The sequence below is a fragment of the Pteronotus mesoamericanus genome, unplaced genomic scaffold, assembly GCF_021234165.1.
Source record: "Pteronotus mesoamericanus isolate MK-2021 breed Mesoamerican mustached bat unplaced genomic scaffold, CSHL_Meso_final contig_74, whole genome shotgun sequence".
Lineage (NCBI taxonomy): Eukaryota > Metazoa > Chordata > Mammalia > Chiroptera > Mormoopidae > Pteronotus > Pteronotus mesoamericanus.
This window is the reverse complement of record NW_026555247.1, coordinates 28,950,512-28,975,280: the sequence shown is the minus strand read 5'-3', so window position 1 is coordinate 28,975,280 and position 24,769 is coordinate 28,950,512. Positions and strand designations below refer to the sequence as shown.

The following is a 24,769-nucleotide window of genomic DNA, read 5'->3' as shown; positions in this document are numbered from 1 at the left end:
AAAGTTTTAAAAATCATTATAGAAGTCATAGGTCCAATCATTGCATGTTATATGATTTGTTCTCTGAAGACCCCACAAGGTCACAAGGGCAGTTAATGTTTACTCCACAGAACCAAGGCAACAAAGCACACATGCATGATATCAAATGCAAGGCATTAGCAACCAAGAGTAGAGACTCAGCTGTCCTCACCTTCTCTCAGATCTGAAGTTCCCATGGACATCCATGGGAGAGTGACACAGGGAACATATTTTCAGGAAGCCAGTGAAGCACAGGAGCAGCCCAGGGTCAGTCATTAGGAGCTGGCAAACCAATAGGGGAGTCATGTTGGGCAGTCTAACTGGCAGACTGGACGGTGGCACAGTGGCCTAGGATCAGGTGAGGGTATGCCTGGCATTCCAAAGTTACTGGAGGAAGCCAATGTGGCTAACTTGGAAGGGGGACTTTAGGGAGCTGCCTGGTGTAGGCACTGGCCAATCAGAATGGAGGCAGCTGGGCACTTTGGAAGACCCTGGGCAGCAAATATTTACCAACCATTGAAGAAATATTTTAAAGTTTTAGCAAGATGAACATCCATACTAGTACTTACTGGCTGAATGCAAACAATGGTTTAAATAATTTGTGTCATTCATCAGTAGAACTGAATTCTCCTGCTTTTTTTTTTGCCCTGTGCCCTTCCTTAAGGTCTATCCCATCTCCTGGCTCTAGAAATTACTGGGAATTGCATCTTTGTCTGAAAAATATCCCTGGTGGTGGAGAATTCTGAGTCAAAGAAGACATAGCCTGAAGGAATGGGCAAGAGAAGTTTTGTATTGAAACGTGATTGCCAAGTACCTTTCAAAGAAGGAAAATGTACTGTATTCTTTATTGGTTGTGCAACATAAGAGAAAGGAAAAATGAGGGACTTTGTAGGATGCCCTTGTGAACCTGATTGCCACTTCTATGTTCTCATTTCAATATATCAGTTCTAAAAATAGACACAGAACAAATTGATTACATAATTCCATTAATTAGTCTGAGCTGAACCTGGTCTGAATGCAGACTGCATGATGAGCTCTGAGTCTCCTATTAGACTATAAACCAGCAAGATAAATCCCAGAAAGTCATCTATAGAGCAGTTAAGTAAATATTCCTTTTTCTTTTAATGTAGGGGGCTAACGGAATAAACAGAAGTTTTGTTTGATTCTATCCCTACTCCTAAACCTGGCCATATCAAGGGTCAAAAGGCAAGATTCAGCTTTTCTTCTTGAGCATTTGATAACATTAAACATTCCATTTTCCTTATAGTTCCTTTGATATTATTAGTTTGATGGGTTAACACACACCTAAAACAGAAATTCAATAATAGATTTTATATGCTAAGAGAAAAAATAAATAAAAACTATAAGCTAAAATATAAACACCATTATGTAATTCAAATCCCCTCTCCTTAGCCTCCCCTGAAGAATTTATGAAAACTTACTAAATGTAAATTGGACTCTGCTTCCCATTGTCCCATATCTTGTTTTCAACAAGATAACCAGCCAATGCTTGGAATTAGGGTACAGAAAGATGTGATATATGAGATCTTGGCAGAACTTCAAGGAAGAAATCAACCGCTATCAAGGTCAATGACTACTCAGCTCCTGGTAAGAAATATAACCATCAAATTGTGGATATGTGGAAAGCAGAAATGATTGGGTAAATAGAGCCAGTATAATTAATACCCATCATTTGCCTATTCATGGGAATTTCCAGGCTTCTACAAATAGGCCTGCCATCCTGGAAGAAAGGAACACAGAGGCTGGATCTAACAGTTCTAGATTTTGAGATGTCGCTTGACCTTTCCATCCTGAAACAGATTAGCTTCAGCAAGGAAAAGCCTTTCAAAAACAAAATGCCATACACAGCCAAGGGCATGTTTCTTCATTCAATCGAGAGTTTAATTACATTGTTCTTGGAAAGAAAGCACTGTTGTCACTGAATAGTAGTCAAACCACACATCTCAGGCTTAGAGTCACTCAAGGCCTAAAACTTTTAGAAGGTGGACCCAAGTCCCTGAACAATATCTCTAAATGCATCCTATATAGGAAACTCAGCTTTGATTCATTAAAAAGAAAATTCTGTGTCTTCTGGTTCTACTCCTCGTTATTCATCATCTTCACAGGTCACGTCAATGGTACGACAGAAGGTGAGATATAATTTCCCTTTCCCCCCGTCATTTCTGCAACAAACCAGAGACAAAATTTTCCTAACCTGATGTTCCCAACAGATATCAGTACAATAAAAAGCCTCAAGACTGCTTGCTTCCAAAGTACAGATCCAAGTTCCAACTGAAACCACATTTCTCAAGCAGCAGATGATCCATCATTCAAAGTTACTGCATTTGTGATGCCACAGATGACACTTCGATCGCCTAATCCGTTAAAATGCTGGACTAGCAATGGTATCTTAGTGAACCAAAAAGAGCAGTGATTTGACTAAGGAAAATACGTTGAAGTTCAATTTAATGAAGACTTCTTTTTAACATGTTTCCACATATTTTCCATCACCTCTTCACCTTCTAATAATATTTAGATTTGATGATTTCAGTTGAATTCTGATTGCCCCCCTTGTATGCTGACTTCCAACAAGACAAAGATAAGATGTCATGGGGAAAGACAATTCACTCCTGTGTGTTTGTGGAAGAAACCTCTGTGATTTGAAACTCTATTTGATAAACATTGGAGAGTAATGAAGACTTAATGATGCCATGACATGTGGAGAAAAAAGAAGAAAACTGGCAATGCCTTCTTTTTCCTCTTGGCAGAAAGCTGATGAACCTTAGGCTTAATACCCTGTCTTCCTGTGAAGTCATCGTAGCACAAAAAGTCAACCTATATTTATTTTCACCTAAATCCAAGGGAAGAGCAGCAATCTTTTTTTTCCCATGTTCTTTGCACTACTGCATCATCATTGTCATAATCAAGCAATAACGGAGGGACAGGGATAAAGAAAATACATTCTTAGTCTTTTTTTCCCCCCACTCAACTAATGATTTAATTAGGGGGAGACTTGCTGCATTAGCAAAATAACACCACACTGTACATGATTCATAACAAATTATTAGAATAGAAAACACTGCAGAGTTGAGTGCCATGAGCCTTCAGAGATATAGGAAAGGAATGTGGGGAGCGACTTGAATGAAAAGGATGGATATAAGCCAGCCCTGGGACAGTTACTCCGATCTTGACAGTGTTGAATGAGGACAAAAGCGAGCCCTTTGGAGCAGCTTTGGAAGTCTCGTGGAAGAGCAGTGATGGCACCGACTGTCTCTCTGACAACATTGCTAACTGATGAGCAATTGCACCCCTTAGAACATGACAGAGATCCAAGCAGGAAGCATGCTAGAGCTAGACCGGCACTCTCCAGACTGTGGCTTCTGTATACCTTATGAAGGGATCTTCCCAACATGTACATTCTGAATCAGCAGATCTGGGATGAAGCCTGAGTTTCTGCCTTTCTAACAAACACCCATGTGATGCTCAGATGACTGGGCCACTGGCCACACTTTGAGAAGCAAGGCGTTTGAGGATGGTTGGGCATTTCTGAGGCTTTGGAGCTCCCTTTTTTCCCTCCATGTGGAAGAGGAGACAGGCATGTCTTGCACTTGTCTCTTCAAAAGTAAAAGAACATTTTCATCTTATCATATCCTCTAAATGATAGAGCCAATGTTGGCGGGTTTTGGCGTTGTTTGGCTTTGTTGTCACTGTTATTTTAAGATTTACTTGCTTATTCAGGTAAAAATAACACAGCTATCAATATTTTGATGTGATGAAAAATAAACATAACTTTCCTCAAGTTTCACAGTAATTGTGTGGTTGGTAGAAAGAGTAAAAAACTGACAAAAAGAGACAAAAGACTAAACATAACCAATGAACAGTGATTTACCTGGAGGGGGATAGAATTACAGATAAGGTTCATTCTCCAGCTCACATATTTTCATGATACTGTGTTTGAATTTTCACAATAAGCATGTAAGCCTTTTTTAGGCGGGAATTATATGAAGAGAAGAATATGAATAAGCGTCAGACTGCGGGAGGGCCAGGTTTCCATCTCCACATGGCTGTCCGCGCTATCAACCTAGTAGCATCACTTTGTGTTGCTGTGACCTTATGTGAGACATAGGAGGTTATTGTGCATACTCTTCAAACTTTGTAAGAGAAAGGAAAGAATCAGTTTTAAACTTTGAAGTTTTAGGATCAGTTTACTTTCACTATGCATTTCATAGATGAATCCCCTTACCCATCTTCAATCATGAGTAAAAACAATGCATTTTTACCTGCAACCCCAAATTGGTGCTTTCTCTTCTAGAAGCTGCAAAATAATAAAATGGTTCAGGAACTGAGCATTTGTATCCAATTTCACCTTCGGCTGAGTTAAGCAAAATCATCATCCCTGAATAAAGGCTTTCAGTGTTTTTCAAAGGAGGTTCCTTGCTGGCACAGCTCTTTTTTTTTTATAAAATCATACAATGGTCCCTGATTTTTATAACAAATGATGCACCATCTCTTTAACAGAAAATTGGGTTATTGATTAATTGATTATATGCTGCTCACAAATGCCAACTTAAGCACAAGTAAGGAGATGCTATTGAATGTTCATAACTCAAGGGCTGCAGGACCACGCTACATGGTTGCATTATTACCGTCTCCTATTTTAATGAAGACATAGCACAGCACTTTGTTGGCCTAATTTACACGATATATCAAAACTATGTGAAATTCCCTTACACTACAATAGGAGAGAAATTACAACACATATGTGAATTACAGAGCTTTGCCTGCTTGTTAAGGCAGGGCATTAGCATTCCAAAGCTGTAGATGGAATGTTAGTCTTTTATAAGGTGGCAGTGGATTTCTTTTCAGAGGAAATTAAAGTGCACAAAGCTGTCTTATAACTTGTTAGCGAAAACTGTGACATTTGAAAACGATTAGCAGAAAATTGAGTTTTTATTTAGATACTCGATAATCTAGAAGTGTCTAAATAATAAATGGCTCATAGGAAAATATTGCCTATTTGGAGAGGAAAGGGAATATTATAAAAATAACAACAATAATATAATACTAATATCTACTATTTATCTAGAAATTACAGCATGCATTCAAGAACGTGTGCTTTAAAGCCAGAATTTGAATCAGGTCTGCAATTTACTAGCACAGAGCCATGGGAAAATTGGCTAACTTCCTAGTGTCTCACCTTCACATGTAGAAAAAGGCATAATATTAGCTCCTCCCTTACAGTTTTACTGTGAGGAGTAAATTACAAGGGAACACACAGAAGCTGGGACTGAGTGTGGCTCCACAGGACAGAAACCCCATTATGGTGGTTTAAAACTAAATAGAGGTTTAATTGCTCACAATAACAAGAAGTCTAGAAGGGAGCAGTCCCAAAATGGTATTGCTGCTCAAGGAAGTGACCGTAGACTTCTTTCTATTTCCTTCTCATTGTCCTTAATTAGCAATACAGTGCAGGGTGGCTAGTCCAACTTCAGGTCTCACTTATGCTGTCCAGGCACAAAAAAGGAAGCAACGAAGGAAGATAAAAGTGGTTCTCAGGTCAGGAGAGTAAACTTCCTTCAAAGTCCCAAGGAATCTCCTGATTCCATGACATTTGCCAGACTGTTACATGGCCACACCTACATGCAAAGGAATCTTGGGGAGTAGAGTCCTTTAGTTGGCATTGCTGAGTAGAAAGGAAAACACCCTTTTATTAAATTAAAGAACCAGTGGGTAATAAATATTTCATATGCAGTATCTGTCATATCACTTTAAACCACACAGACTCATAAAAATCAGTCATTATTATTATTATTGTACAGCAAAGTATGGGGTTTTCAAAGTTAAGTGTGTGTAAGAATCACCAAGATAGCATGTTAAAATGCCGTTTCCCAGTTTCTCCTGGTCCACCCGGGGGCTCTGATTCGGGTGCTGTGAGGTGGAGCCTGGACATTGGCATTTTAAAAAGCACACAAGGTGTGCCCGTGCAAACTACTGTTTGAGAAACAAGATCAAGGGTTATAGAAACGTCCTCTATAATTCTCAGAATACCCATACAAGAGTAAAATTATCATCCTTATTTTAGACAGGGAGAAACAAGCTCAGTGGAATTAAGGATTGTGCCTGTTGTCCCATTCTTACAAGATAGCATTTTTAAACATAAATTTTAATTTTAGACTAATTTTAGATTTACAGAAAAGTTGTGAAGATAGTACAAAAAGTTCCTGTCTACCCCACACAAAGTTTCCCCAATTATTGCTAACATATCAATATGGCACATGTATAAAAAGCAATGAGTTAATACTGATGCATTATTAACAAAAGTCCACATTTTACTTAATTTCTTTAGTTTTTTTACCTACAGTTCTGTTTCTGTTCCAGGACCCCACACAGGGTGGCAATTACACTTTGTCATCATGTTTCCCGAGGCTTCTCTTGGCACTGATGCGGTCGCACTGATACCCTTTTTTGGTAACCTTGGTGCTTTTGAGGAGTTCTGGCGAGGTGTTTTGTGGAACGTTTCTCATTTGGTGGTGTCTGCTGTTTTGCTCGTCATTAGACTGAAGTTATAACTTTGGGAAACGAAGATCACAGAGAGGAAGTGCCAATCTCATCACATAACACCAGGGTTACTTGCTATTAACATGATTTATCATCGCTGATGGCCTTGACCATCTGGCCAAGGGCGTGTTTATCAGGTTTCTCTTTAAAGTTGCCCTCCCCCACCTTGCACCCTCCACTCTTTGGAAGGAAGTCACTATGAACAGTCCACGCTGAAAAGAGTGAGAGTTATATTCCACCTCCTTGAAAGTAGATGATCCATACAAACTATATGAAATTCTTCTACATGGGAGATTTGTCTATTCTTTCCCATTTGTTTATAGCAGTATAGGCACATGGATATTTGTTTTGCATTATGGATTATAATCCAAAATTACTTGATTTATTGTGTTGCTCAAATTGAGGGCTTTCAGTTAGTCCCTGTGTCCCTTTGACATACTCTATTTTTCATTTTTTAAAAAAGCTTCCTTACTTTCTGACACCGTAAGATGCTCCAGGCCTGTCTTATGCATTTTGAACTTATGTCTTAGAATCAGCTATCCTTTCAAGGAACTATTGTTCCTTTCATTGGAAAAGGATACTAGAAATTAAGATTTGAGTGTTAGATGTCTCTTTTTTTTTGGAACATGCACTTTGGTTGAACAAAAAAGTAAAATATCCTTGCTTTATTTTTCCCCTTGTTTTTAGAAACTGTCAAATATATACTAGTGAATAAATGAATTAAAAGTCAGAGATTTGGGTTTTCATTACGAAATAACTTCTGTGTGGTCTTAAACAAATAACAGACCACCAGTCTTCAAAACCTCACTCGTAGAACATGTGAGATGAATTAGCTCTTCTGCCCACTTTTTAGAAGCATTGGGAAATGAATTTAGGTAAATGGACATGAAAGCCACTAGGAAATATAAAGTATCAGATGAACATAAAGCAACATTATGATTTGTGAATGATTAATCATCATAACCTTATATGACAGTATATTTGGGGAGAAAGGACAAAAAGTTATTTAAGCTGAAAATTCTGGGCTGGGAAGCCTGCCCTTTGGCTGTAAACTGTACAGAAAACCTTTGATGGCTGAGATAGTGCCCTTTCATGCATTAGTAATAAAGGATTCTGGCATCCTGGATCAAAGATTTTTATACATTTTGAAACTGTGTGGAAAGGAAATAGATGGAAACAGTAATTTCCCGCACAGATTTATTCCAGCAGCACAGGTGCTTCCATTTGCTTTCTCAGCTAGAGATCTCAGAGTTCAAAATGTGGTGCATGGTGGCAACTGTTCTTTCCCGAGCAATCTGTCCTTCTGAGACTTCCCTAAGATTATTAGAAGAAAAGCCTCTCAGACAAAACCTGTTCATTGCACAATTCCATTATTTATGCCACCAAGGTTACTTCTCAGGTGACCTTGTCGCTTCTCCCTCCCTTTTTCTCCTAGGCTATCACAAACCCTCTTAGGAAGAGGCTGGTGAACAAAGGAGTCAGTAGTTGGGGGTAAGAACTGATGCTATGGCTACGTTAAAAGCGAAGTGCTCCCCACCTTTCCTTTTCTCTTATCTTCCAGAGTCTGAACATGCAAAGAACAGTGTCCACATAGGAATACACTCTCGTCCTCTCCAAACACCTTGCCCAACTCAATTCCTCCTCATTTGTGAACCTCTCTAACAATGTTCTTCCTTTCCTCTCTTCCATCTGCACCCCTCACTCATTTGGTTCCTAATGACAGGTTGTCTTCTAACTCTGCTTCTCTTTCTGTCATATTTACACTTCCAACGTCTCATTTCCCTAAGCATTCTGTTGCCTCTATCAGCACAGTGGAAGTGTGCATTATGTTTTTGCATCCACCATAGGAGCCGCCATATATGATAAACCAAGCATGATCTCAATAAACATCTGTTGAATGAATGAATAAAAATAGAAGTAGCTTTGTGCTCCCTCCCTCTGTACCAAGGACTGTGATAATCCTTCAGAGTAATGCACTCTTTTCATTAACCCATTCAACAATGGTTTTCTCGATTTTAGGGATGAGGAGCCTGCATCCTAATGAGGGTCATAGAGTTCAGTCTTGGTAGAGCCAAGGTTTAAGCCCATGTGTGTAGAAGTGCTTCCTGACACTCCTTCCTAGACTTGAGATTTGAGGGCTCAGTTAACTTCCCTGTCTCATCATCAGCTCAGTGAGAGAGTCATCACAGACCACTGCTGAGGTCCTTTTGTGCCTGACTGACACACTGAAACACATCAAGTACTCACCCTTTCATTCTAGGTACCTTTGTTAACTCACTGTCTTGCCTTGGCTTCCACAGACTTCTACAAAAATAACATTTTAATTCTTTGACTCATCCCAGTCCTCAGGAATAGTTCTAAAAAAAAAAAAAAACACCCCAGAGTCTATCCCTGGGATTTTTATACAGGAAACAATTATTCACCTATTTTATCTTGTTCCATTTTCATATATGTGAGTTGATAAAGGCCCTAGATGCATTAGTTACAGGGCTTAAAGAGACAGGAAATTGTATAACTTCACAAATTTGCATTTTAGTTTTTCAGGATTTCCTTGATTTTGAATTTTTCATGAAAAGTCTGGAACATTGCCAGTAAAATTAGTGGTAGTGGCATGTTAAGAAAAAAAAAATCAAGCAAAAAGAAAAGGGAAAGAAGAATAGAATAAATTTTCTCTGTAGTTAACTGAGTATTCTCAAATTTATCACATCCTTAACTGAACTGTGTATGCCTAGCGCATAAGAGCAACTTGAAATTCTGTGCAAATTGAGAATAATCATTATATGGAAGTCAATTGAATAATAGTATTATTGAATAGTTAGCATGTATCTAGCATTATACTAGGCGTGACAAGACATGTGACTTTTAGATATGACTTTTTCAATAAATACATTATCCTACCATCTCCAGAAGATATCCTGATATTGGGAATAAGCTGTTTCTGAGTTTTTTGGCCATATAGTTGGAAAAAATAAAGACACACCTGAAGTTTTGCGCATTAAGTTTTACTGTAGGACAGGTTTAGAGGTAAGGACTCTATGACTCAGATAATAGCCCACGTTATTTCTAAACCTCCATATGGGTACTCAACTTCCCCTGACTGTTTAAACAGCCCCCTTTCTATAGCTCTTGCCACCACCCCTAATTATGCCTCCAACTAACAGCATGTTGTCTAAAATACCACAACCCTGCTGGACACGCTTCAGCATTTTCCCTGCTTCCCTCCCCACCACAATATCTAATTGAAGGTGACCAACCGTTCCAGTGTACCTGGGTGATGCTACTGCTGACACAGGAAGTCCTGCTTCCTGGGAAACCTCCCAGATTCTGGCAAACGGGGATGGTTGGTCACCCTATAGAAGCTACAGAAACAAGGACCAGGACAACCATGAAGCTCTCTGTACACCCATTTCTTTTTCTTTTTAATCCTCCCCAGAGCATATGCTCATTGATTTAGAAAGAGAGGAAGGGAGGGGACAGAGAGACAGACAGACAGACAGACATAGATCACTTGTTTCCCATCCCTGCCCTGACTAGGACTCAAAACTGCAACCCAGGTATGTGACCTGCCTGGGGATCAAACCCACACCCTTTTGGTGTACGGGTAAGCCTGTTCCTTTCTGTAGGTCCCACTCTCTCTGCCTGCGATATTGTTCTTCCTCTTTTTCTTTAATTCTTTCTTGAAGATTGATTAAATTATCCTTCCTAAGCTATAGGAAATAAAATGCGTTTTCTCTCTAAAAGGCAGTTCCACCCCTGTATAAATAGAATTTTACTCTAGGGGGAAAAAAAGAAAAAAAAAAAACCGGCAGCCTTACATAACCTTTCACAAAAGCCCCACTCATTTTCTTCTGGGACCAGAAAAGGGCCTACAGTTCACGAGCTAAGCAGGAACTTCTCTCACCAGGAGGAACACTAGAGATTTTCATTCAGACCGATGCGATCCGCACAGCTGAGCCCCCGCGTTTTCTTGTGTGCAGTCTGACTCGGAGCACGCCAGTGCAAGCTCTTCCCTCTGACAGGCGGCACAGAGGAGAAGCTTCAACACCTCGCAGTGAGCCCCCTGTCTGTAAATCTTTACTCTTCTTCAAAAACCTCCATTATGCCCCTTCTCCCCAGCCACACGCGCCCAGGCAAATGAGCACTCGGCATGTTTCATGCCCTGAAGATCATTCCCAATCAAAAGGCAAGACACAGCATGGGGTCCCTGGGGTGCCTGTGAGGGTTTTCCTTTGAGCACATGTGTGATTTCAGCATCGGACTTGAGAGGCAGAGGAGGGAGGGGAGAGAAAGACCCAGGGTCCCTGTCCTCCTTTCAAGTGACTGTCTTTTTCCCCCGGGTCTGAGTATTTAAGAAGGAAAGGAGGTAGAGAAAGGGGAAAATATGGAATGAAAACCAGCAGATCCTTTTAAAATGCTCCTTCTTTTCTTGAGCATTGATGAGAAAATTAGAGAAAAGGCAGATAAAACACCCAAGGAGAATTTTCAGAGTATTTTCAAGGTCTTTAAATCTCAAGGAAATGACGTATGTCATGGCCTCCAAGAAATATACTAAACCTCAAAAAGGAAGGCTCTTTGATGTGGGCATAGTTTGCCATTATAAGACCAACTCCTGAAGCCAACGCGCTCCAAAAAGACTCCAAGCTGAGGCTAGACTAGCATGGAAAAAACATTTTCTCATTAACTAGATTTTTACAAAGAAGAGAAACAGGGTCGCTTTCCTCAGCGGGTTTTCAGTCTCCTAGGTCAATGTTTCCCAGTCATCTGGGATTCTAGTCCAGTTCATGTCTGGGTGTGGCATGAATCTGCATTTCTAAAAAAAGCTTCCAAGTGATGCAAAAACTGCTGGTCCGTGGATGCTTATATACAGGTACTCAAACTTGGCTGAACATTGGAGGTTTAAAAATACTGGCACTGGGATGCATCTCAGAGACTCTAAATTAATTAATATGAGGTAGGGGTGGGCATTAATACACAATCAAGATGACAGCCCCTCTTCCAGAGAGAAGACCCTTGAGACAAATTACACCTAGCACTACACATTAACCAAGCAAGGGTTTGCTTCTACTTGTTCATGCTCTGTGGATGCCTCGGTGGGTCTGTAGGAAATAGATGTGGTTAACCAGAGAGAAGTTAATGGGAGAGGTCAGTTTGGATGAGGAATCCACAGCAGTTGTGTTATGTGGTGCCAAGTTTGATCAGTACTGCACTGTGTCAGGTCTAACTTAGCTGAACCTGTTAGCTTCTAAACATAGCAAAGGCGTGGACCATGGCCCACCTAACCACGGTCAACTAAAAAAAGCATGCGCTTGATTTCAAAATTGCTGCTGGAGTCTGGCTGTCTTATTTATTTCTAAGCCTTTAAAATCATCAACTACAACAATAAAATTGAGGAGGGTTCCAGAGTGGCCTGCCCGTGTCTGTGAAATTTTCTATTTGTAAAGACTTATCTCAGTAGAAATCTAGCCCATATGAATATAATACTAAAAATACATAGCATTTAGGGAACATTTATTAGATGCTAGGTAATAAAATAGGTATTTTATATATCTAACTGTTGGAGTGAGTTTATCTTCAATTTAGAGTTAGGAAACAAAGAGGTTATTTTGTCTCTATTTTACAGATGGGTAAGTCAAAGTCAAGGCCACCAGCTGGCAGGCTTTTCTCCCTAGGCTGTGTCACCTGTCCCATCAGGACCAAAGACCACAGGACCATGCACCAACTCCTTGGCGACTTACAGTGGTAGAGGAAATGTTGCAAGCTCAGTGATTTCTAAATGAGCTGTAACTTAAATCTAAGAGAACATTCATCCATATTTTTAAGAAACTGTAACAGAGAGGAAATATATAGGAAAGAAGCATATTGAGAAAGCAATCTGAAAATTTTTTTCAACCTTATGCTCATTTTTTTCTTTTTAATCACCAAGAGCCATCAGGGACACATTTCAAAGGAAGCTACAGGAAAAAGAAAATCCCATGCTAAACCTACTTCTGCAGAAAAGGTGAAAGCCCTATTTTCTCCACTCAGTGATAGCTTCCAAAGAAGTAGCCTGGAACACACGCTTATTAATAATCATTTACGTTTGTCTAACTCTTTACACTTTCCAAAGTCCCTTTGCCTGGGTTATATTTGTTAAATCTACAGCAACCCCATGAGGTATTTCTAGACATGTAAGATAGACAGGTTCATAAATTCACATCTGCTAGCTAATAAGAAAATCAGGGTAAGGACTGCTTATGTAATTTGCTTAAATTTTTTAATGATTCTGCTGATATAAGGTCTTTGTCTTGAATTGATTTCATTCAAACAGTATTCAGAGTAGTCCTCCTTATCCCCAGGGGATATATTCCAAGACCCCTAGTGGATGCCTGAAACCAAGCCCTATGTATGCTATGTTTTTTCTGCATACATACACTCCTTTTCTGTTAAGGGAAGCACTTTACAGCTTCTCTTTGGCATGTCTGAATTGCCAGCATCACTACCCTTGTTCCTTGGGGCTGTTATTAAGTAAAATAAGGGTTGCCTGAACACAAGCACTATGCTACCAGAACAGTCAATCTGATAACCAAGACAAAAACTAAGTGACTAAGGGACAGGGAGCATCTACAGCATGGAGACCCTGGACAAAGGGAAGAGTCACGTCCCTGGCAGGGTCCAGTAGGACAGGAGAAGGTTTCATCAGGATACTGAGAATGGTGTGCAATTTTAAATGTATGAATTGTTTATCTCCAGAATTTTCCATTAAATATTTCTGGAGCACAGTGGACAGCAGGTAACTGAAACCACAGAAAGGAAATGGCAGATCATGGGAAGACTTCTGTAGTGAGTACGAGTAGCGACTGTCTTCAAGAGGGAATCCTGAGATCTTCTCAGGCCTCATCTGAGCTGTTGCCATGCTTAGCTCTCCTAACCCTGAGTACCCTGGTCTTCTTTGAACACACTTTGCTTCCTCCCACTCCAGAGCCTTAGTACTCACCTTTCTTACCTAGCATTCTCTTCCTGACCCTCTCAAGTAACCCTTCTTTAATTACCTGGTTCTTCAAGTGTCATCACAACTTTCCCAGGGAAGCCTTCTTTCATCTGCTGAGTTATTCTCCTACAACACCTTCTTGTGTTCAAAGCCTTATTGCATTTGAAATTATGTATTTATTAATATATTCATTGATTAGCATTTCCATCCCACTATGCTCAAAGCTCCATCATCATCTGAGCACAGGGTCATGGAAGGCTGGGGATATATTTATAGCAACAGGCTACAAAATCTGCCAAGGAAAACACTGATACCCTCACCCTGACCATATCCATAGCTTGGTTGAAACATGATTGACAACTCTTTACACTCCCTTCCTGTTGCTTTTGTTTTATTTTGTTTCAGCCAATCTAAGGATACAAGGAGGAATGAATAGGCTCTGCAAGCCCATCTGGCTAACATTAATATATTAATGATATAATGTGCACACATTGTAGTTGACGTTTTCAGAGTCCGCCCCACTTTGTACATGCTTCTCTTCATTTAGCGAGTACTTTGTTCTGCCTTGCATCCTCTTTAGCTGTGCCTGTGCCTGCCACCTTGACTTGCTGATAAACCCTTGGAGAACAGAGACAAATTTAGGCCTTTCATTTACTTCTTTGTCACCCACATCAAAGAGTCAGTATCTATTACCTTGAATCAAATTATTGATCTTACTTGATCCTTATAATACCTCAATGATTTTGCTAGGCATTGAGCATCCTACCTAAAAAGTGAGAGCATAGATTTTAAGAGAGGCAAAATGGGTACCCATGAAGGATGGTATAATAAGCTAAAGATGATGCTGAATCTACATTTTCTGTATATGCCTTGGAAAAGCTTACTGAGAAGAGCACATTAAATTTAGGGCCCTTAATTACTAGAAAGATGTAAACAAACTAGAGGGAGATCAGGTGGGAAATAAACGTGACGAAGTTTCTGGAGGAGTATGAGGAAAGAGTAAGTCAACTAAATATTTATGATCTGGTTAAGTAAGGACTAAGAGGTGGGGGTGGGGGGCAGAATGACTTATGGCCGAATGACCTAACACAGTTCAGCACAGAAAGAGTGTCAATGAGGAAGGAAAACAGGAACCAAGAGTTGGGTGGCAGGGACAACAGGAAGAACATTTACAACAGGGCTGTCTAAGGTGAATTGTAAAATAAATTGTTAACAACAAGAACTGATATGCTGCTGAAAAGCTTCCCAAGGGAAACAGTGAACAAACCATCCCTGGAGATGTCTCAAACCAGAAAGGGAAAATAACTAGAAATTGTCCTGCAGGGAACAGCCCTGCCCAGACATTAGACATGAAAGGGAAAGCTTTGCAGATTTTCACTCTAATTGATATTCTTCAGGGATCCCAAGAGGCTGAGGAAAGATGTGGGAACAATGGATTGAGGACTTTGGGTGCAGGGGGTTGGCTCAGATGGCTCAGCCCCGGCTCACCTCTCTGAGCCAGCACAGAGGTAACACACCAGAGAAGCCACTCCTGGCACAGCTGATGCTGTTCTTCATCCAGGGCCCTTCATTAGCTCATCTCAGAGGAACAGGTGAAATGACTATGCGCCCAAACAAAACCGGGAAGGTGTGCATATGCACAGGCCTGAGCATGGTTGTTTGTTTGAAACCCACAGTCACACATGGAACCATGGTCCTGGGCCTATGCATTTTACCATATTGGAAACATAACTAAGGTCAAAAGGTCAGGTTAAGATTTTTTAACTCAGATTTAGCACCTACCATTATAATTCTGTGATGGAGCCATCTTTCAGTACCATGATATTCAGAGGATTTTTACTGTTCCTTTAATTAAGCCTGGCACCCCAGCATCTTGCTTCCCTGTAAGTAGTATGTTACAAAGACATGATGAACAAAATAAGGCAGGATACTGAAAAGGTAAGGGTTACTCTAAGTATTCAATAATCTTATAGTAGCTAAGGATCTCTTGTCCAGTTAAAAAGAAGTGTACATTCTGAAAAGATGCTTAAGGAAAGTCTGGGCTAAAATAAGCATGATGCAGTATCAGGCAACTACTTTCTAAAATTTAGGCTACTGATAACATCTATGCCTAAAAGCAAAAAGCTGCTTAGTAGAGGGGAAAAAAAAAAGAATATCTACACATAATTTTGATGCCTCAAAGCAAATGGCTCCTTATTAGAGAAAAGGAATCATAGAAATAGTTTGCTGAAACCACAAATGGCCAATAAATTTCTGGGGACAAAATATCCTCAACCTTATTAGCAATCAGGGAAAGACAAATTAAAACCACAGTGAGATGCTAATTCCTATTCACCAGATGAGAGCAATTTAAACATATGACAATACAAAGTTATTGGTGGAGACATGGAACAAAGGGGACTTTTCTGTGCTCCTGGAAGGAGTTTTTGTCACTGCCTCCTAAAAATAAAGATATCCTTTCTATGACTCAGTAACTCCCCAGAGATGCACCCTAGACATGGTAGTAAATTTGTTATGGGGAACATGTTCAGGAATGTTTATAGCATCATTACTGGTGATAGCAAAATACTGAGGGCCCAACACTCCATTAATGGTTGGTTGGATAAAATATGACTAAGTTAATATTGTGGTATATTACACAGCAGAGAAAGTGACTGAAATATAGTAATATGCATCTTCATAGATAAATATCAAATATTTAATGTTGAAAAAATGCAAATCAGAGAAAATGTATATTTATTTTATAATGGTCACGTACAGGAAAAGCAAAATAACATGTTAATGATGCTTACAGGTATGGCAAAACAATAAAAAAGGCAAGGGATGAAATAACACAAAATTAAGAAAGTTGCTGATGTGTACATGGGTATTTATTTCATTATAATTGTTGTTATTGTGATCATTGATGTTATTAATTATACCACACACTATATGTATAGTATACATTTCATAATCTAAATAAATCATATAATGTTAAAGTTAGTACTATAACTACAAGTTATCTAGTCCATACTCTCATTGAACAAAGAAAAATATGTTGCACAATAAAAAACAGTATACAAAGTAGTATCACATTTCAGAAATGCTACAAACCCATTAAGTGAAAATCAATTAGGTTTTTTTTTCCCCTCTTGTGAGGGATATAGGTCCTGAGTTAGAATCTCCTCCTTTACTTTAGACACAATCTCAACAAAATGTAGTTTCCTAGTTCTCAGCAAATCAAAAAAAGAAAAGAGGAGGACTGCTTTGTAAGTCTTATGACAGTGAGAAGTTCAAGCTGGACATAAGCAAGTAGATAACATGCATTTTATGAATCAGGAATAAAAATAAAAAATCTTAAAGAAACAAAAGTGGCAGCCCATGGCCATATGATGGAAAAATAAACAGCCCTTATTGATGTTAACAATTTCAGAAATCATCCCTATAATATCAGATAATATAATAACTGAGCCACAGTGATGCCTTTGGTCTATTAAGGACAGGTAAGCTTATGTTTATGTAATTAAAAGGCAGCTAAGTGAGTGCATAAATATTTTCAAAGACCATGAAAATTTAGTAAAATCTAGCCCTGGCTGGTGTGGCTCCATGGATTTAGTGCCGGTCTGTGAACTGAAAGGTCGCTGGTTCAATTCCCAGTCAGGGCACATGCCTGGGTTGTGGGCCAGGTCCCCAGTTGGGGGCACTCGAGAAGCAACCACACATTGATGTTTCTCTCCCTCACTTTCTTCCTCCCTTCCTCCCTCTAAAAATAAATAAAGAAAATCTTTTAAAAAGTAGACTTTTTAAAATATGATCAATAAATGTGGAATGGTTTGTATATTTTCAGGCTGAACTTCCCACCCCCCTCCCCCCCCCCAAAAGAAAGCTGTCAACAATATAGTTGTTTGGAACTATTTATAAAAAAGCAGCATATACTAGTATTACCATTGGAAAAGTACTGTCAATAGAAAGAAGGAATATTCAATCATACACGTTACTATGAATTTCTAAACCATACCATTGGACAGAGTTCAGGCATTCATAAACCACCAAGGAAAACATACTTACTTAATAGTTGGCTTAAAGGGGCCTGTTCTTTGTTTTTGTTTTAATCTCAGGCTAAATTTTGTCAAAGAAATTTGGAGCACTAGAGCAATTTTGATCATCAATCAGCCATCCTGTATTTCTACATTAGTAGAGCATTAAACCGAAGAAATGTAAGATAAGAAATCAACCCTCTAGTGTGGGAGGAAGCAAAGGCATGATACTCAACTGTGTTGTAATTTACTGGAGTGCTGCAATTTATAAAGGTGTATAATAATTTGCATTTTATTTTTTGCTATTACCCACTTGGCATAAGTAACATGTAATTTTCTTCTTGTACATTTTTTTAATTGGCCTACAGAAAAAAGAAGCTGGATGTTCTTCCATTCTTCTCAACTAGTTTAACATTCACTTTACTAGAGGTGTTGTTTTAAAGAAAAATATCTTAAATGCTTTGGGTCACTGCCATGCTACTGATACTATAATACCACTAAGAAATGCTTTGATCTCTGAAAAGTAGTAACTTGAAGAAAATCAAAGTTCCAACCTGGAAACACCCTCTTGAAAACCAGTCTGCCTGGGTGGGCATCACCTAGAATCCTCTTATGCTCCCTTTCTCTTCATATGCTCATGAGCTCTTGAACTTCAACACTGGCTGAGGGGCCACTAGCTAGAGTCTTCCATGCTAAGCTGTTTTTAGAGTACAGCTTAGCTGTCCGCTGAAAGATGCATGAACTTACAGCATGGTAAACACTGTGCCTGAGGACCAGGGCCTTGGAGCCACGGTAGGTGGGGCTTTCCTGGGCTGCAGCAAAGGAGGCGGTGTTGAGTCCACTGAGTTTAGAGATAAACTCACGATAGAGATAAAGTCCACAGAGACAGGCAAGAGAGAGGCCACTAGCAGCCTGCAGAGTTGACAGGGCATTGTGCTGATATTTAACTTGGTGTGTTTCAGTCGAGAGTTACTAAGACCCCAGGCTACAATTCATAAAGGTATGTAACTGCTGTGACAAGTCATGAAGTTCTCCAGGCTTCCTCTGGATCATCATAATGAACAAAAAAGTATTTAAAAAAAGAGACAACTCCACGCTTATGCTTTATGAATTGTAAATGTGCATAGTGTTTATCACTTTTCTTTAGGGATTACAGTATGTTTCCAGAAGCAAGTGACTTTTTATCTTTAGTTAATTAATCAAGTAATCCTCAGTGGGTTTATGTCATTATTCTTTTTACTCAGGCAAAAGGAAGTCTTCCCCAAATTTACATAATATATAGTTCATCTAAGAGATTATCATCTGAGGTAGATTAATCCATCAAAAATTTGTCATTGGAGCCAGTCACTGTGTAACAAGTACCAACACTGAGCAATGTATTCTGCACGTGGTACCAGGTTCTGAGAGCACACAGGCTCTTAGCTGGTGGGAAGGCCTATCACCAGCCAAGGGAAGCACCCTCACCAGCGAAATTCCGATGGTTTCTGGGAGTCTCGATGTCATTAGCACTGCCTTAATTCACCCCAAAGTCATAGATTTTGGGAGGTGGCACAGAGGATGGAAAACCTCTCTATCTCATATATGTATGATTGTGTTTTCATTTAGGAAAATTCCAGAAACAACTGCATTCTTTTCTCATCTACTTACCCTGCCTGGTAGAAGCATGAGGAAGAAGTTTCACTTTTGAAATATAGGATGGCAGATTCTCCAAACAGGAATATTTGCTTGAAAATGTAACCTTAGGGCCCAGGCTTCTATGTAAAGAAAAAGTCCTGTTCAGAAACTTCAGCACTGTCTGTAAATATGCAGCACCACCTAAAGATAAGTGTTTGATGGGGAAGTCAAGATTTAAATCAGCGCTTGTTTCCAAAGGAGGGAGCCAGTACTAGACAACTCCACTGTGTGCAGTAGAAAAACTCCCGGAGCAAATCACGTGACTTTGAAGACTCGGACCACTGGATGCATGAAAGAAGAAATGCAGCCAGACAGGAAGAAATATTTACTCACAAAAAAACATGTTTTTGAGGATAACAAAAGTGCTGGGATTCCCTCAGTGTACTGGGGATCCCTTTCCTCTCCAGAAACAAGTAGAAATACTCTCTTCTTCCCAAAAATCACTTCCCCAATCTCTCACCAAGCTTCCCATTGGCTGAGAAAATCATCCCACAGTCCACAAATATCCTGTACTCCAGGAGAAACTTCTAGCAGGGCTTCACTCAGGAATTTGGATCATATTAAAGCTCTTCCTCTTCAATGAAAACAATAAAGAAGTTTGCTGAGAGGTCAACTTGCCAGAGAGTAAATGCAAGCCATACATGCTGAGAAGTTATAAGTCTCTTCCTCAGAAAAAAGTGCCTATCAGTGGCTCAAGCCAGCCCAGCTTTTAAGGGCATTAAAGCAAATGCACTAAGCCTAATATAGTCACATATAACACACGTGGTGACTGTTTCACATGCTTCATAACTCAGAGGGCAACTGCTGCTGTGTGGGAAGTGGATGCTGTGACAGGTCGCTGGTGATTTATGCTGCAGCGCTCAAAGGGGAGTGGACAGCCAGGCAGCTGGGGAGCCCCCGGGCCCTGCCATGCTCCGCTGCACCGCAAGCCCAGATGGGGCATCCGATCGAGCTTGGCTAGGGGGAGAAGAAGGGCAGTGGGAAGGCAGTAGCCTCATTTCACCAGGCTACAGAAACTCTCAGAGCTTTTCAATAGAATGCAATCCAAACATATGAATAATTAATTAATTAACATGTATGCCTACTATTTCATTCATTAACATCGCACATCTAGAATTTTCATCTCATCTGATACCCTGGCGTTCTACTTAGTGCTCTGCTTGGTGCTCAAGTCAAATACATAAGAACATGACATCTTACAAAAGCCAACTAGAAAGCGACCATCCACATCCTCCTTCAACATCAAGCCCTCGTCCTACGCTGATGCTGCTCAGGGACGCCACTGGTGAGGGCGTAACAATTTCATAACAATCTACAGCAGCCTCAGACTTTATCTGGGAAGTGGGAAAACACCCAGTGTGGCTGCTAGTCTCCTATCCTTTGTCATGCATCAACAAAGTCTTTAAAACATCTTGCTGAATAGGAATTGCACCTGCCAGTAGACACTTGGCCTTATTAAGGGCACCTCCTACTGGTCCTTTCGTAGAGTGAACTCTGCTTTCTTTAGCATCAATTCCCTGCCTGTACCTTAAGAAGGGAAAGAAAGAAAAGGAAAGAAAGAGAGAAAGAGAGAGAGAAAGAAAGAAAGAAAGAAAGAAAGAAAGAAAGAAAGAAAGAAAGAAAGAAAGAAAGAAAGAAAGAAAGAAAGAAAGAAAGAAAGAAAGGTTAATGAGCAAAGGACCATTAATTAACAATATCTCAAAACTGCACTATTCACTTTCCTGAGACCTGTGCAAACTACAACACAATTCATTTATAAATAACAGAAAGAAACTTAAAAGTATAGGCAAGCTTAGAGATTTATATCCACAAGCCTACCCACAGGCACATCCCTTGTATAGGTATAGTTTTGTCTCCCTTTTCAAACACAGACCTGTCTGTTGCAGAAGAAATTAAAGCAGTTATATATGGCCCAAACTCTCTAGACAAGAAACTTAAGTGAGAAGAGGGATATTTAATTAATTTAGATATTAGTAAACCGCATATAAATCTGTCTTCATTTATTTAATTTAGCTAGACAAAGTCACTTGGGAAATGGCTTTAAAATATTTTAGCGTAACTAATAAAACATCATTGTCCTTTCTTGCACACCTTGCCTAATGCAGTATTTTCAGCCAACTCATTTCAGGCCCGGCTGGCAGACTTTGCACCGAGAGAGAAATGCCCCTTCAGAACTTCCCCTCGCCCCTCCTTGAAGGTCTCCCGAGGTGCCCAAGAAAGCGCAAGTCAATATTCTGTGAAGAAGGGGAGGGGGGGGTCCTTTTCACTGCAGGGTCTAGTGTCTGCTGGTATTGAGGAGGGAATTTTAAAAAGACACCTATTCTTTACTTCGGGGATGACCCCCACCCACCTTCAACAGGAGTAATCGGGGAGGACAAAGCTCTGGGAGAGTGGAGCCCAGGGGGAGGGGACTAGCCCGGGGGGAGGGAGAGAGCACGACAGGCCGCCGAGAGCTGGGATTCAGGACACGCGTACCACAGGGGCGCGCGCGCGCTCTCTGGCACTGTCTGATCAAACGAAGGTGAGGAGTAAGGGTAGGTACGGATGCTCCGATTCCTGCTCGTGCGTGGACCAGGATCTGGGGAGCTTCCAGCTGGCTCCGCGCTTGCCTAAATCCTTAGCTACCAGCAGAGGCTCATTCCCTGTTCGCATTCGAAACCCTAGGCGATGCAGCATTTAGCAGGAACAAGAACGCAGGGGCTTCAGGCTCAGGGGCAGCTGGGTGCCTGGCCGTGAATTACCTTCCATCCCCTGTTAATTTCTTAAGTGTGGGTTGGGGCGCTCCTCCTCCAACGCGGGCCCCTGGCAGCGGCTCATTTTCTTTCGGATTTGGGAAAAGGTAGTTTCTGATGGGATTTGAATACTCAGCAGACTCTGCTCCACTCCCTCTCGGCCAGGCCACCCACTGTGCCCCAGGGCCCGCCTACACTTGGGGTGAGGCCCGGCAAACACGAGTGGACATAAACATGAGATATTTTGTTCTTTTCAAAATTCTTTTTGGCCGTTGAAGCCCCCAGCTCCGTATTCAGAGACTGCAGCAGCCCTGAGCATGCCTCAGATCCCTCTTTCTCCTGCTATAGCCCAATTCATCCCCCCAACAGTTTTGCCATTTTTAATTAGAAACTGCGCTTGCCAAGCGCCAGAGCCAAGAGGCTGGTTGCCCGGAATATCAATCATTTGGAGTTTGGAAGTGTCCTGGAGATATCGGGAGGCTCAGCTTGGGAACTGGATCCACCGTTAAAAAATAATAATAATAATAAAGCACGCCTCCTTCCTCCTCACAACTCTGCCCCTCTTCGCTTTTCCGCACCGCTGTCCTCTCCGCCGAAGTACCAAACCACAGTAGCGGTCCCTTCCAGGCTCGCAGTCTCCGAACGGAGGCGCATGTAACCCCAGACGGACGACTCAGCCCCACCACCTACATTCTGAACGGACTTCCTCAGGGCCCCCTGGACGCGGTCCTCCACAGGGCCCTGCTGCCCCCGATCCCCCTATGCCGCTGGTTTCCAAGGCTTCAAGAACGCAACCCAGTCACCTGCTTCCTCCCTGCCCCGAGTCTCCAGCTCTCCAAATCAAGGCAAATATTTATTTGCAAAAGCACAGATTCAGGAAGCACCGGGTTTAAAAAGAGTGAAGGGGCGCCCCTTTCCCCAGCCGCCAACATCCTCCGCCCCCAAGAGAAACAAAAGTCTTCCCGTCTTTTATCATCGGTGAGGAAATCAGGCGCAGAGCAAGCACCGAACATCTCGCTCTTTCCCCTTCCACCTCAATTCTACTGCTGGCCACACGAAATGAGAAGGAAAAGGAAAAAGCGTTGTAGGAGTGGGGGCTGCCACGAGAAGAAAGGAAAGAACCTCTTACCGGTGACTTGAAGATGTGCGCTGAGCAGGGTAGCTCCGAAGAGTACAAAAGCCAGCTTGGGTACCCAGACACATCCAAGACTATTCTCCATATTTCAACCAACACCTTCGGGGCCGGGGGTCCTGGGCAGCGGCAGCTCTCACACACATGCACTCACACACCCATGCACACATGCACACACTCCCGCCGAGCCCCTTCGGCTTCCTCCTCCTCCTCCTCCTCGTCCTCTTCCTCCACCTCTTTCCCCACCTCCCCAGCGCCTCTTCTGCCTCCGAAGCCCTTTTCCTTGTCCACTGACAGAATCAACAGCAAAAGCAGGCAGCAAAAAGTTCCATTCGGTCCAAGAGATCCCGAGACCCGTAAAACCTTTGAAAACTAACTCAAGGAAACAGAGGGAGCAAGAGGAGGAAAGACAGCTCTCCGGGGGGCTGGCGAGTCATCAATAAACAGAATATCCAGGAGCGACCAAGAGGAGATGGAAAGCAATCCTGTGGCTGGGCTGTGCATTCAAAGGTTGAGCCTGGCACCCTATCCTCAGCTGCGTAAAGTTGAAGGGAAAAATCCGCGCCAGAGCTGGGGATGCTCTTCGTGTTTCCTCCGGGAGCCAAGGGGACCGTGGGAGGAGAGACGAGGGCTGCGGGTGAAGCTCTCTCACTTGTTACTGGGGTGTCCGCCAGCGGTGTGTGAGCTGGGAGTTGGAGCCGTACTACCCATTGATCCGGAGAAGTGGAGGGCTGGGAGGGAAAATGTGGAGACCGGAGGGAAACGAACTGGATCAGGCAAAGATTCCACGGGAAGGGGGGTGGGGGCCGAGAGATGACGGCGGCGAAGGAAAAAAGAGCGGTCGGAGGAGGCTTCCAGCAGCCGCATTCGCCGGGTCTACATATCAATGAGCAGGGATGCCCTCTGTGGGCAAAGCGTGGGAAGTCACTTTTGTCAATGGAGCTGGTGAAGACTGTGTGCGCCTGGGGGTTTTGCTGCTCAACTACCCTCCGGAAACTATTTCTGAGTGTAAAACCTAGTCGAGTGGGTAAGCAGGATTAGGTGGCCAGGGCTGGCTTCACCTCTTTTCTGCCCTAAGCATTATTTAAAGTGGAATTTTTTTTTTTTTTAATATGGAGAGAATCATCTAATCCAACTCCTTTCTAGGACAGGTGGGAAACTGAGGTCCAGAAACAGGGACAAATGCCAGGCCACTGGTTCCTGATCTAACCGCTAGGGTCCTCTTTTTGCAAGACACCTTATTTCACCTGCTTTCTCTTCTCTGGGCATGATTCACCGCTCTGCAATTTTAAAGCATTTATCATGTTCCAGGCACCCTGTTAGCTCCTAGGAAATAGAGATATGAGGTTTAATAACACTCAACCTCTCTCCTCAAGGGATTTGTGATCAGTTGGGAGAAAGGTGTAAATGAATAGTTATAAAATATTATAATAAATCTGATGGTTCATGTAATGAGGAGGTGCTCTGGGAGAACAAGAGGCACTTCTGCACTCCCTGGAAAACTCTCTCTCTCTCTCTCTCTCTCTCTCTCTCTCTCTCACACACACACACACACACACACACACACTCACACACACGCCATGCATATGTGTGGCAGAAAATTTAGGAGGGTGAACAGTGAAGCCCTTTCAGGAAGCTGCTTTAAGTGGACTTTTCTTTGCATATTTTCTCT

The 24,769-nt window shown here is 41.6% G+C and overlaps 1 protein-coding gene across 1 annotated transcript in view; it reads right to left on the bottom strand.

Annotated features, from left to right (window-relative positions):
* DCC (DCC netrin 1 receptor) overlaps positions 1 to 23,185 on the bottom strand; it is a 1,009,790-nt gene extending 986,605 nt beyond the window's left edge. Inside the window, exon 1 of the mRNA XM_054583674.1 lies at positions 23,095 to 23,185. Coding sequence (XP_054439649.1) covers positions 23,095 to 23,185 — 91 coding nt within the window. The remainder of the gene's footprint in view (positions 1 to 23,094) is intronic.
* Positions 23,186 to 24,769: the final 1,584 nt, after the last annotated feature.